At 33.4% G+C, this 14,274-nt stretch overlaps 4 protein-coding genes across 4 annotated transcripts in view; 2 read left to right on the top strand and 2 right to left on the bottom strand.

Moving 5' to 3' along the window:
* The window catches only part of LOC128191553 (cyclic nucleotide-binding domain-containing protein 2-like), a 14,420-nt gene extending 12,747 nt beyond the window's left edge, over nucleotides 1–1,673 (top strand). The window contains exons 15-18 of the mRNA XM_052863685.1: nucleotides 342–458; nucleotides 574–732; nucleotides 832–891; nucleotides 1,214–1,673. Of these exons, the coding sequence (XP_052719645.1) occupies nucleotides 342–458; nucleotides 574–732; nucleotides 832–891; nucleotides 1,214–1,408 (531 nt within the window). The 3' untranslated portion in view covers nucleotides 1,409–1,673. The remainder of the gene's footprint in view (nucleotides 1–341; nucleotides 459–573; nucleotides 733–831; nucleotides 892–1,213) is intronic.
* Nucleotides 1,674–2,187: 514 nt separating this feature from the next.
* On the bottom strand, nucleotides 2,188–4,585 carry LOC128156391 (uncharacterized). The gene is made up of 2 exons (XM_052818504.1): nucleotides 4,462–4,585; nucleotides 2,188–4,275 (listed from the first exon to the last, which is right to left on the bottom strand). Exon 2 carries the CDS (start codon nucleotides 4,262–4,264, stop codon nucleotides 2,753–2,755), a length of 1,512 nt encoding a protein of 503 aa, XP_052674464.1. The 5' UTR covers nucleotides 4,265–4,275; nucleotides 4,462–4,585; the 3' UTR covers nucleotides 2,188–2,752.
* A 1,381-nt stretch (nucleotides 4,586–5,966) lies between these two features.
* On the top strand, nucleotides 5,967–7,917 carry LOC128156797 (uncharacterized). The gene is made up of 4 exons (XM_052819096.1): nucleotides 5,967–6,119; nucleotides 7,081–7,163; nucleotides 7,345–7,479; nucleotides 7,724–7,917. The coding sequence occupies exons 1-4, from the start codon at nucleotides 6,113–6,115 to the stop codon at nucleotides 7,844–7,846; spliced, it is 348 nt and encodes a 115-aa protein (XP_052675056.1). The 5' UTR covers nucleotides 5,967–6,112; the 3' UTR covers nucleotides 7,847–7,917.
* A 181-nt stretch (nucleotides 7,918–8,098) lies between these two features.
* Nucleotides 8,099–14,229, bottom strand: LOC128157154 (pleiotropic regulator 1-like). Its single transcript, XM_052819570.1, has 14 exons — nucleotides 14,130–14,229; nucleotides 13,135–13,241; nucleotides 12,927–13,051; nucleotides 12,677–12,724; nucleotides 12,436–12,520; nucleotides 12,151–12,223; nucleotides 11,552–11,647; nucleotides 11,165–11,257; nucleotides 10,732–10,881; nucleotides 10,436–10,630; nucleotides 10,097–10,215; nucleotides 9,713–9,852; nucleotides 8,835–9,028; nucleotides 8,099–8,559 (listed from the first exon to the last, which is right to left on the bottom strand). The coding sequence occupies exons 1-14, from the start codon at nucleotides 14,136–14,138 to the stop codon at nucleotides 8,500–8,502; spliced, it is 1,494 nt and encodes a 497-aa protein (XP_052675530.1). The 5' UTR covers nucleotides 14,139–14,229; the 3' UTR covers nucleotides 8,099–8,499.
* Nucleotides 14,230–14,274: the final 45 nt, after the last annotated feature.

Below are 14,274 nucleotides of genomic sequence, written 5' to 3' on the forward strand. Positions count from 1 at the left end.
ATTTTCATTTAAGCAAGCATTATAATGTACAAAATAGAATTACGTATGTATTAAGTTTATGAATATATATAGATTTTAAATAAGATTACTTTTCGTATATTTCATGGTAAACCATTGTTTTTAAGACTTTTACTGTTATAGAAATTTTAAATCTAGTACTAATTCGTCTTGAATTGTGAATGCTAATAAATTTCAAATCATGCATCAAATTTCAATGCCGATTTATTGCATCGATTTCATATAAATTAGACTTTTAAATTCAGACAATTATGATAAAGAATTATAGACAAAAATTCACATTTAACTCATAATATTAAAAAAAACTGTAACGTGCATTGCAGGATAATGAAGAGAACGAGGAACCGGTGACGGTACCACAGGCTATTCCGGGACCTTCTACTAAAAAGTTTTCCAAAGCAGAATACTCACGAAATCCTGTCACTCAAAAGGCTCATCTGGTAAAAGACCTCCATATAGACTTAAATTCACATGATTTGGATATACAACTTATTCATATATGTGTTCGTTAAATCCGAATTTGTTTTTATCTGTTATCATTATGTTTTTCTCCAGTCTCCTTTAAAAATGTCAAAAAATGAGACAAAAAAGAAATATGAGGTCCCAGAAAGATGCAGACCTCCCAAACCAAAGGAGGCCCCTAAAGACCCCACCCCCAGTAAACCTCCCCCAGTCTTTGTCCAAGTCGGCGGTCTCAACCCAAAGGAAGTGTTTGTAAGTATTGATGGATGATATACGGAAATAATGAAAACCCTTTTTATAAAATGATGGAATCAAATAAAAAAAAAATGTATCCCTATTTTATGTCAACAGGGACTAGAGACAATACAGTTTGAAGACTCTGTGGAGAACCCAAAGACTGTGGTCACTCTGGTATGAAATGGCGTCATTTATCTACATATGCTGTAATACTTCACTTCGTTTAATATCTTAACATTGCTTCTGCCGACATTAGATTATAAGTGATTAAAAATAAACAAAGTTAATAATAAATTAGGAAATATCATTGGTTTTTGATTTTCAAATTTTCACTGTTTAAATTATCAACAATTCAAACCAGCCTTTCTTTATTTTACCTTAATGTCTGATAGTGAAAATTTGACACCGTTGCAACATTTAATGTGGAGGAAAATTTTTGAATATGAAACTTGTACAAATTTTCTATTTATTTTATGCTTTCCTCTTTATGGCTAAGGTTTCTAGAGGAGCAGAATGCATAATGCTGAACAAGGAGTTCTTTGCCAAAAACGCCAATGAAAAGGTTAAGAAATTAATACGTCATCAGGTGCGGCCGTACCCAGATGAAGATACTTTCCAAAACAACTTACAAATTAAAGAGGACTGGGAGTTATACAAACGGAACCTCATTGTTGACTTAACTAGTCACTAAACGTTATTTTATTAGGACAATTCAATCATAATAATGTTATTTATCAAAGCATTGTTTTTGCAATAATGTTCTGAATCGTTTTGAACATTTGGATGAGTACGTTGTTATAAACGTATTCATTGTTATCTGTGATACCGAAGTGACGGTCATTTCATTGTTCTGATTTGTTGAAACTGTTTACAATTATTTCTTTGCAAGATTAATTTACCGTAAGCTTACTACAATTATATGATATATTCAACTACATGTATTAAAGGTTATCAAAACTGCTGTAGCTTCTTTGTGATTTCAATATTGCAATATGCTTTAGATACACGCTCGTAAAAACTGGGGTTTTTTTCTAAAAGGAGTTCAGTTTCAATAACACATGTAAAATATGAAGATACTAAAGAGTTATACAATAAACACTGTATGTACAATAATTGCACATAACAAAATTCACAAACCGGAGATTCGGATATCCTGGAAATATTTAAAAGAATATCAACTATAAGGCCCTATTGAATGAAGAAAATCGCCGTATAAAGAAATTTATTTAAAAGCATAGTAACTGTCGTAAATAAGCAAAATTTTTACAAAAGGAGAGTTGTAACAAATACTCTGTCAATAAAAACTTTAATTTGTGATGTGATGGTAATTTTATGTTAAGATTTTTTAAACAAATTTTTTACCACACGTTTTCTTATACTTTTCTAAATACTTTATAAACAACAAGGAGGTTCACTCGGTTTACATTCAGAAAATTTATTTTTTTTTCTATACCAAAAAATAACCAACAATATATCAGGACAGCCAATATGGTATAGGTTGTACTTTTTGGGGGTAAATAAAATTACAATTATTAATCAATGATCAAATTGAATGTTTAAGTTGAATTTTTGGCCCTTAGATCACAGGTGCATTCTGCATTCTTACAATCCTACTGCATTCCATATTTTTGATTAGTGTATATATTTTCAATTTGGTGAAAAAAGTCATTCTACCACATAGAACAAAGTTACAACTAGTACAAAAAGGCACAAAGGCAAGCCAGTAAAAATTTGATGATTGACACATCATTATATTTTAATATCTCTTTTTTCCACAAAAATGATTAAAAAAGGACAACACTAATAATTTTCATAACACATTCACAATTAAAAAGGACAATAAAAAACAAGCAAGCCAACTAAAAATTTATAGTAAGTGCATTAGTTGTTGTCTTAACTTTTAAAGAGGTTCAAAACTCAGTTTTATCAGATTAAGAAAATATACTTTAAAAAGTAATAACGACGTTGCAACGAAGTCATCGAAAAACAAACAAAGGTAACATTCATAACATAGATGAGTCCATCAGCCCCAGAATCAGATAATTTTATCCTTGGCTGTAACGGTCGACCCCTTGGTTGATGAGCTGCTAGTACTGCTCTCGCCCAGTTTCTTAACGCTGCTCTTGAAGGAATGCCTCTTTAATTTGGAATAGCCAGTGAACATGCTAAAGATTTCCTTGCGGAACTGCTCGCAGGCTCCGACAATGATCCAGAAATTGATGAGAGAAGCTGCAGCCGACACAATTTCGCGAAATTTGTAGAGCACCCTCATAGCATCAAGATCCATTTTACCCCAAACGTCGTAAATCTCCATTTTTGTTATGAAAGTTATGATAAGATTAAACAAACCGATTGTTTTCTTGATGCATTGAACTAGTAGGATGATCAAAATAGAGCGTGTCATCATTTCAATCTTCTGCATCCGTCCTTTACTTTCGTGGATATCGGTTGAGTCGTTGCGGGCGACTACAGAATATATGATGTAGATGCTGGATATTAGATACACGAAAAAAGGGACCAAAGAGCAAATTGGATGATACACCTCGTAGGCTTTGGTGAAAGCTGGATCCTGGTAAGTCATGCAAAGATCTTCATCTCCGGCAATGGTTGAGTAGACATACGTCTCATAGCCGACTGTTTCGTTGGAGCCTTCTTCGTAGTAGTAATAGTAGTAATAATAGTAAAAGTCAGATGGCTTGTAGCCTGATAAGATTAGGAAGTCTCGGTAAGAAGTGAGTTTACCCGAAAAATAGAGTTCAGGAAGTCGGTAGAGAAAAGCGAGAAGAATGCAGATGGATACTGTCAAAAGAGATGCTTTAGTGGTCAGAATCTCCCTGCTCTTGAATGGAAACTTGATGACCAGAACCCTTTGAATAGCAAGACAAGCCCAGAGCGCCTGTGCTACAGAGTAGCAGACGTTTTCTCCAATTTGGCTGTAGAACAAGAAAATGCAATATGGAAGGACAATATCAATCGTTCCTGTCCCGTAGGTGAAGTACATGTACAGATAATTACCGTAGCGTAGAAGCGACTTCAGAGTGTCCGAGACCACGATTCCAGTTAGGATGATAGTGGTGGGGGACCTCATAGACTTCCTCATGAAGGCCAACACGATTATAATGGTAGACAAAAAGGACAAACCAATGACTATAGGCCCATAGATGTAGTCCAGCTCACTGATTTCTGAAACCAGAGGGAACGAGTACCCGGGCAGTGGGGAGGGATTCCTTTCTTCTTCAGCTTCAGCTTCGTCGTCAGAATTCGATGTTTGAGTCGTTGCCTCCAAAGCATCACCGACGTGGTTTTCTGACGAAGAAACCACTCCAGTCTGAGAAGTGGTTACCGAGTTTGACGCCACTGTTGCCGAATCTGTACCTGGTACCTCATCAGTAAATGCTCCGTCTTTTGTCGTCTGCTGACTAGATATTGATGTGACGTCATTTGTGAGTGCAGCAGTAGAAATTTCAAGCGAGGACAGTGTTGTTGAATGTGCCACAGTAAACGCCCAAATTGTGATACAGGAAACTGTTAAACTTTGACGAAGCATAGTAGGAATACCTAAAGGAAAATAATCATATATTCACATTAAAACGTAGACAGTAGTAACTCAAACAACCCATTCAATAATGTCCAAGAAAAAGAAGCCGAAAGATTATCGGTCACTTTATTTAAAAAAAAACAACAGATAGTGTATTTTCCTATAGAAGGATCAACAGCTTGGAACTACATGGTATAAGCACCTACCTTGTCCGATTCCACTATCACTAGAGACCGTTTGATTTCCCCACTTTGCTATATATTCACTTGTTTCAATCAAACGGTTTGATAAGAATGGCACCACTCATTTTTCAGTAAATGAAAAAAGTTTTCAATATCCTAAGAGAAAGTAATAGATAGATATGTATTGTAAGGATTCTTAAAATTTTTGGTCCTAAAGACTCGACAATAATCATGAGGTTTTTTTTTTTCAAGTGTAGTTATTGGAAAAAAGTACAAAATTTCCAATATACATTTCCAATATTGCAAAATGCAAATTAAAAATAACAGAGGTTTCGTGTAATTAAACCTAACATGACCATCTTTTAACAGTAGGACTCAATAATGATTATACGATGCAATTCAATTCAATTTCAATTCAATTTATTCTCTCAAACCATTATCATACAATGGTACAAGAGGTACAATAACATATTTACATTAAATTGTGATGTCAAGGGTCTAATAAATTATATATAAATTATAATACAACATAGTATTACATGTGTTAGTAAGCATAAGTAAGTAAGAGAAAAAAAAAATAGTAATAATACAAAAAGTGGTAGAAAAAAAAAATAGATCATCATTTAAAAATTTAATACAATGTTTCATTGGTGTTCAATACGCGGAGAGTAATAATAATAATAAATGCCAATATAGTTTAGGCTGGACAGCAGAATTGCTCTTGGATATTCAATATAAAAGAGCTTAATTTTTTCAATGTTTTGATGTTCGTTGTCATCAGCAGTTCCCTAAATTTTAATGTACTTGGTTTTTGAAAATACTTGGTACATAGAAATTGCTTAGGTGTACTGTGTAGGAATACGGTAAGTGATTGATGATAATTATCGGTTGATGTACAACTGTACAAGGATCTCAAGAATGGTCAAATATTGATTGAATTTAGTTACTTGTTTAAACAGATATTATAATATCTTCCCAGGAACTTTCAAATGAAATAAAGCAATTTTTAACTGCTATCTATATATGTTACGTTAAAAGTTTAAAATAAAATATTTCTAAAGTCTACTTGTTATAGTTAAGTTGAGAAATCTTTGATTTTAAACTTGAAATGTAACAATTATAATTATATATATATATATATATATATATATATATATATATATATATATATATATATATATATATATATATATATATATATATATATATATATATATATATATATATATATATATGCTTTGATAGAATTTTGAGACTCAATGAATGCTGCCTGAAAGCCAGCGAGATTAGTATCTTTGAATGTAGAATTAAATTATCATGTGTACAACATTTCCACAAATGCTGACTTTTTCCTGACAATTCGACGATTTTTACGGAGTGGTGTGTCATTGTTAAACCTTGGATTGAAATTAATTAAATGAATGTTTAAATTACAGCTCTTTGGACACGATTTAAACATGTGCATATACATGTGTATTATTTTGAAGTTTTGAAGAGGACATTTATAGTGCATTTCAATGTTGCTCTCAAATGATTATAGATCAGTGGACCAGCTAGATTTAAAAATTACAGGATATATATAGAACTGGGACAGCTGCCAAGCAGTACTTTCGGTTTACATACAGTGAGTTCTTTCCGTGTTGATCATTGCACAAGTTGGAAATCATAATTAACTATGGCAGGTAATATTTCATTTACATCACTTATTATGTTGCTTACGATTTAGGGTCTTAACAGTGCTTTTTTGACAGAGAATACCCGGTATAAGTAAAAGTGTAAAACTATGAAAATATACGTAATATTGTATGAATGTGTAGATAACATCTGGTTTCCGCATTGTCCGCCTCGTCGCTATAATTAATGCGCAAACTCTAAATCCATTGCCTTGATTATCGACATATCTATAACCCACTCACCCCCTTCGGTCCAAAACCGTTTCAGAATCAGTGGCTTATTTGCCATTTGGTTCATGTGTACGCTAATTGTGAGGTCTAAGAAGTCATCTGATGCTTAAATATACAAGTAAAGGAAAGAGGTCCAGCCCCCCTCTCCCCCCCCCATCTCCCACCCTAACGAAAATTTATTTTGTGACTTTGTGACGAGAACTAGAAGACAGCCATTGCGCATGATTCTTATGACCATTAACCATAAACGTCTAGGTATTTTTAACTTTTGTTTAAAGGATTAAATCGCCGTGATTTCTAATTTAAAAATATATTATATGAGAATCAAACCACTATTCGGTGCTTAGAATTGAGGATAGCTAGAATTATTATTTGCAAACTTAAGAATGATGAATTAGACACAGATACAGTGTTGACACTTACCTACCAAAACTTTTTCCCACATCTTGAAATTTTAATCCGTGGGAGGGGGGGGGGGGGGGGGCTAGGGCTAGTATACCTATGGCTCCAACATCTCATTATTTCCGTCTTCTCAATGTAAATTTTGGAACAATGAACCCTCTATCCTCTATGATGCTATGTGCCTAATGGTTAGGTCTAACTTTGCAAAAAAGTGGGAGGGGCTAAGCCCCCCCCCCCCCCCCCCCCCTCAGTTCCGACACCTATGTGATTATAACAAAGATTTCGGCCTTTCCTTTTAACAACCATTAAGTCAAACTTTTCACTTTTTGACTTTCAGAAGGTGGGATTCCATTAGAAGAGGAACGTTTGCCAACTTTACAAGATTTCTTGAACAACGAACGCCTCAGGACCCTCTACCAAGTATATTTCCTCAAATCATTAATATTTAAAAATCAAAATGTAAAATCTAACATTAAACACATTATTCCAAGTGTCGCAATCTCAGACAGAAAATCGTCACTGTTAATATTTACTTATATTTATAAACTGTACATGTTTATTCAATACTGGGCAGTATTTCAATGCAAGACAATTTTTATAGGACCCAGAGGTTCAGATGATTTTCACAGAAATCGAGAACAACCCGTCCACCATTCACCAGCATCACAATAAAAGCAAAGTCCAAGAAGTTCTCAAGCTGATTCAGGCCGAGTTTGATCGCTATCAGCCAAACATGGTACAAGCAAACAATATACAATACTATATGATTTTGCCCAAGTTTTTTCTTTACATTCTAGTCCAAAATAATATTGTTATTTATGCAATACTTTGTTATTTTCGGCTTTCATGATATAAAATGAAATGCATTCAATGTTGTGTTGTAAGTTTTGAATTTACCGGGTGGCAGTAAATTTAAATTTGAATTTACAACATGACATAATTACATGTGAATTTTCAGACTCCAACATGTGAATTTTCAGGCTCCAGATAACCAACACACAAGAAGTGATTCAAACAATGGTTATATCAATGATGATGACGATTTACAGGATATTATTCAACAAATACAACAACAAGAAAACCAGGCTGCAGGAAATTCCTAGACTGCTGGGAGAGATAGAGAGAGAGAGAGAGAGAGAGAGAGAGAGAGAGAGAGAGAGAGAGAGAGAGAGAGAGAGAGAGAGAGAGAGAGAGAGAGAGAGAGAGAGAGACAGAAAAGAGAGAGAGAGAGCAAAATGAGAGGAGACAGAAGAGAGAGAGAGAGAGAGAGAGAGAGAGAGAGAGAGAGAGAGAGAGAGAGAGAGAGAGAATCTCCACATATATGGAAACAATCAATAAAAGAGACAAAGACTTAGTTTGGATAAAAAAATGAATTTATTCACGTTGACAATGGTTTTTTTTTTTACCAATGAAGAAATGGATTCATGTACATCAAGTTTCCATCTCCTGCTGTTTCACCAGCCAGAGATTTTATCAATGTTTCTGTTGTTGAAGTTTTTATTAAAAAGCAATAAAAGTGTCCTGTGTCATTATTTCTCATTAAATGCAAAAGACCTTTCTAAATGTCTGATATTGCACACTGAAATTCCCCAATTTCACTGTTAATCAACCTGTTACACGTTCTGAACAAAAAACTTATTATTTTTTTTTCTGGCATCTGCCTTGTTCATCCACCCACTTCCCTTTTCAATTTTTACGTCTTTAGAAATTTTAAAAATATATTCTGCCATAGTTCCTTTCCTCAAAGTTTCTCTTCTCAGTACCTCTTTTTCTTCACAATATCTGGTCGCCAATTAATGGGATGTGTTTCTTCCGTCTGAATAATAAAATATGATAATGCTGATTTAAACTCCCCAAAAAAACATCATAAATTCACTTCACAAATATTGGGCATTTTAATACAAATTTAAATTTTTAAATCAAAAATGAACATGTCAGGTAGATACTAGAAGTATAATGGTCTGAGAAACTGAAGGTGAAACCTACTCTTTCATTGCTTTACTGGTACTAGTTCCATTACTTTAATATTGAAACTTACTTAAATACTTACAGTTTTGTAACTTTATATAAAATACATGTATAACCACTTACTGCAGATTCATCTTCCTTGTAAATCTTGATGGTCTTGTCAGCTTCCGTTGCCAGGAGACGGCTGCCACTCCGGTCAAAGGTCATAGAGAAGATTCCAGACTCTGAATCAATGGATCCAGGCTGAGCAGCTGCCTGGACTCTCTGGAAGTTGTATCCAGTTTTCCAATCCCAGAAAAACATGGATCCATTGTCAGCTGAAAAGTTAATTATCATTTATTGTCTAAATCAGCTCTGTATAAAACTATAGGAAAGTATTCAAATCTCTAAACTTAAAATATATCAGGTTTTTTTTTTAAATCAAATGATAGATTAGAATATTTGAGGCTGGGTATGTTGAACATCAGCCAACTTAACATGAATGTAACAGTAGTGTAAATGGAAGAGGTGAAAAAAATCAATCATGTACTATCTCTAAAATGATCCTTTTGACTTCAAAATCCACTGAAATAAGCAATTTTGCTGAAAAATCAGATCTCTGATATTTGGGAATTTACTTTAGTTTTTTGCTTGATATTGTCATGTACCAGATTCTGAATATAATTTTTCTTAAAAACAAACAAAAACAATCTTTGTTCTAGCAAACCAAGTTCCCACTGCAATTATTTGTGCGCGAAGTCTAAGTGAAATACAACATTTTTTCAATATTCCTTGAAAAAAAAAATCTTTTACCAGATATAATTTACTTGAAAAAAAAAATGAAAAAAATATATTTCAAACTTCCATTACAATGGTAAACCATAAATGAAAAAAACAATATGTAAGCAGATCTATATAACTGATAATACTGTTACATTATAAGAGAATTTCAATAAAATCACTCAGTGATTACACTGTACTTTACAATGAAAAAGAAATTGATAGTCTCTATGAGTGCCTACCTCCAGAAACAAGGACACCATCTGCATTACTGGCTAGAGCATTCACGATGGCGTTGTGACCAGAGAGATTTTGTACGAAGTCTCCATTGGGGAATTTCCATTGCTTGATGTTGTCAGGTGAGGCGGAAGCAAATGTGTACCTGCAAGGTGTTACATTCACAAATATATTCATCTAATTTTGGACTTAATTGACTGAAGCACATGGATTACTAGTATATAAAGACTATCTTATTTTTATATCCTAGATTTGCAGATTATTTTAGTATTGTGAAGCGTATGTGAAATCCATTACAGGTATTACATAGCATAATCTTTATAACTGATCCCAAAACATCCTCCAATTTTTTCAATATAATTATATAAATGGAATAAGAGGAAACTTACAGCTTTGGATGGAGTGAGAGTGCCCGCACACTTCGCTTGTGGTTGGTGAGTGTGACCCTTGACCTTCCCATGGCAAGGTCCCACAATCTGATGGTGCAGTCATGGCTACCTGTGATTACCTGTCAAAGAACCAGAGTCATTACAAAATAATAGCACCTACTACATGTACATATCAAAATGAGCTGTTCTGATAAGCAGTTACTATGATGATTTTAACTTAATTTCTATACATGCAAGTTATATAATGATGCAAAGTTAAGTGTGATTTGTCCATCATTAGTACATCACGTTTTTACGATACTCAGTATTTCAAAGTGGTCACTCAGAAGTTATCAGTACCTGGGGCTCTGCTGCCTGACACCTGACCTCAGCCACCGTGTTATTGTGGCCGACCAGTGTATGGACACAGGCCTTGGTCCTGATGTCCCACACCCTGGCTGACCCGTCCCTCCCACAGGTCAGCAACACGTCTATCGTGGGGTGGAGATCCATGGAGTACACAGCACTCAGGTGACCGTGATAGTGCCTGATGGTCTAAAATAGGAAAAATTATTAAAACTCATTTTATGATACAAGTAGGTGTGCGAATAAGATTGATTATGCAGCTGAATTCTTAAAATACTAAAAATACATACTTTGTTATACTCCAAATCCCAGCATCGAACCATTTTGTCTTCTCCACAGGAGAACAGATATGGCTGTCTTTGACTGACCTTGACCCCTCTCACAGTGCTGACATGTCCAGTCAAGGACAATTTTAGAGTTCCACTAGCCAGATCCCAGATCTAATGTAGGAGATGGATAAATAGCAAGCACAGAACTATCAAAATAATGATAGATGATGTAATATATATACTTGTATCTTAATAAACCAGTATATGACTGTAGCAATGATACATATAAAACTATTACATAAATAGTTTGAGAAAAACTTTTTTATCCATGTAAGATAAGAAGTTGTTTTTCTTAGTGTGACATAGAGGATACGATAAGATATTATTAACTTATTGACACAATACTGCAATGCACATATCCGATATCACTTGAAGAATATTTTAACAATTGTACCTTAATAACTCGATCAGCAGCCCCAGTCACAAACCACTGGTTTCCTGGCTCAACATCAATGCACCGAACCCAGCCAAGATGACCACTTATAACCTTATGAAATACAAGAGAATGGACATCACAAATCATACATTACAAATCAGATCATCATCTTTATTTAAACAGAGAAATTAGTTTACTGGTAAAAAAGAGGTTGTGATTTTTTGTTTAAACATAAATACAATGTTTAAAAAAAATGTTATTATAATAGTCTCAAAATTGTTATAATTGTCTTTTACTGTTCAAAATTGATCATTTAGTAAGTACAAATCACCACATGTGTCTACAATTGCGCTCATATCATACACGTATGATTTAAGTTAAAACACAGATAACTCATGTATTTACCCTATAGAGTTTCCAAGGTGGATGCCAGATGGGTTTGGGCATTGTCATTGCCTTCTTTGGAACCAAAGCTTGTTGATTTCCTATCGAAACTAATGCCTGCAAAGAAAACCATGAAACTAAAGTGATATAACAAAAACTTGAAATTCATAATACATGAACTAAATAGATTTTTTATCAGTGTGATACTTTGCTATCTCGTACATCAATATCTCAAACACCATGAGTTCTTTTAATTGATCTAAGTTGGTTTTTTTTTATTTTCACGGTACATGTAACATTTTGAATCTTTGTACTTTCACAAAAATATTTTTAATTTTTGTATTTTTGAAGTAATACTTTGAATTTTCAAAGTTTTTTCTTGCTATGGAGATAACACAGTTTGTCTGTAATTCTATGAAAATATTACTTCATGTACTTCATCTTATTAAGGATACAGAAAACGTTACTTTCTCTAGCAACATATTACAGGTACCATAATATTGCATATCATACATTTCATTTAAGGGCCTCATCTGGCACTTGGCAGATACATATCAACTCCTATAAACTTAAATTGCTTATATTTAACTTTTATTTTAATGAACAAAATATTAACAAACCTTTGATGGGTCAGACTTATCATGATGGGCTCTTATATCATGCATACTTGCACCTGCTGGAACATCCTTGTTTCTACATGAATTAGAAAAGATTATAGATAATGATACAGTACCTACATCATAATGATGGTTCACACTGACATATATTTTGATTTCTTTATAGGTACGTGTATATGATACACAAAAAAATAAATCAGAAATATGATTTATCTATCATCTTAACATTTAATCTCTCCTTAAAATTGAATAAGCAATGGTTTACAGCTTGTGAAATAATAATGTTACCTGTTTTTGTCATAGGCAACCATTTCCATCTGACCAGTCTGACTGGGATCAGTCTGCATCATTGTGCCATCACTTAACTGAACACCTGAATGGGAAAAATGCACTTTAAATTATTCAAAAAGTTTTTTAGATGATGTTAAAAAATATAAGTGCCAATCAAAAAACTAATATGAATTTACTCTCTATTCATACAAACTTTTTTCATCAATCACTATGGTGCATATTGTAAAACATGATTTACCTGGTCCAGAAGGATACGGGTGTGTGCCTTGAATGGATGAGCCATTTTCTACAGAATATAATTCCAGCTTAAGTACCTTACATTTATGATAAAGATTACAACTTCTCCTTTTTTCCAACTCTCTTTAAGCATTACATAGCTATGGGTGAAGAACTATTAGAATTATTTTTTTGGCTTTTTCTGCTTAAGTCTTTGTTACAACACATAAAACTGAAATAATGAAATGTACGATGACAAAAAGAAGTCCAACCTTGCCACATGCCATCTTTATATGGCTCTATGACACTGCCATGACTCTTTTTCTGTCCTTCCTTCGGCAAGTCCTTCACAAGTCCATACTCATCTGTTAGTTTTATTTTCCTTTTTAATTCATCACTGAAATGAGAGTAGTAAAGAAATTAACATCTCTCTCTCTTTCTCTCTCTCTGAAAAAATTGTTTCTTTCTATTTAGCCATACCTTTTGGTATCCCTTTCTGGTGTTATACCCTGTTCTGATAAGAACATGTCATGTGTTCTCTTCAGGGATCTGAACACCAGTGTGTGGACAGAATGCTTCTGAACTTCCTACAATGACAAAATAAATATATTAGTTGTCAAAGAACATACCGGTACTATTAATTTAAGTTAGTATCATTAGCATAATATGGTATAAAACTGTTTATAATAATATACATATATGTACAGAACTTGGATTAAGATATTAAAGTAAGGTACTGTCTGCAGTCAATTTTCAAGACTAATCTAGTACAATTTTAGTTACTACCAATATCTGGTATCTTTTCCTATTGAAATGTTAAGAAATTTCATAAACGAATATTAAAAAGGTTTTAGTCATTTTGTTTGGGGGGGGGGGGGGGGGCACTCTTTTGATTAAAAAAAAACATTTATTACGGCATATGGTACAAAGGGACCACATGAGGCTGTTTCGAATTTTGGTGAAGCTATTAGAAAATGAAATGGAGTCAGCACTTCTAAAATAATGCTCTGCTTTTTACTGAAATCAATTTAGGCATTTATAATAAAAAGTTAACTACCCATTTGGGGAATAATATCCCAACCATGCTTATATAATGCTTTAACTAGTTTAGACTATTGGTCCCAACCTGATAATAAAAACATAAAGTGTTTGGGCAGAGACATAAATAACATTTATTTATATGTCTCTGGTTTGGGACCTGATAATGTAAAAATAAAGCGATTTTCTAATTAAACTGTGAAATACTATCATATGTCACAAATTCATTTTCTTTACAATTCACATTTCAGCATGTCATGATGAACAGATTTACTCATTTAGGCGGCTTGGTTTACAAACAATAAAAACACCGAACGAAAATTTTTTGAAAACTTTGGCGAAACTAAACCTTCGTCTTGTGTAAATGGATAAAAATACAATTTTCATAAAATTGACAGTAATTGTGATTAAATAAAGCCAAAGATCCAATCATTTACCTCTGTCATTGTGAAAAAGATTAAAATTTCGTATACAATCAAAAAGTTGAAAAATCGTGGTGGCGCAGATTTACATTATATCGTTCACAAAACGTTTCTGCGTTTTAATGAACAGATTGTACGTAAATTGTTTCGTAAGTAGAGG

The sequence above is a fragment of the Crassostrea angulata genome, chromosome 7, assembly GCF_025612915.1.
Source record: "Crassostrea angulata isolate pt1a10 chromosome 7, ASM2561291v2, whole genome shotgun sequence".
Lineage (NCBI taxonomy): Eukaryota > Metazoa > Mollusca > Bivalvia > Ostreida > Ostreidae > Magallana > Magallana angulata.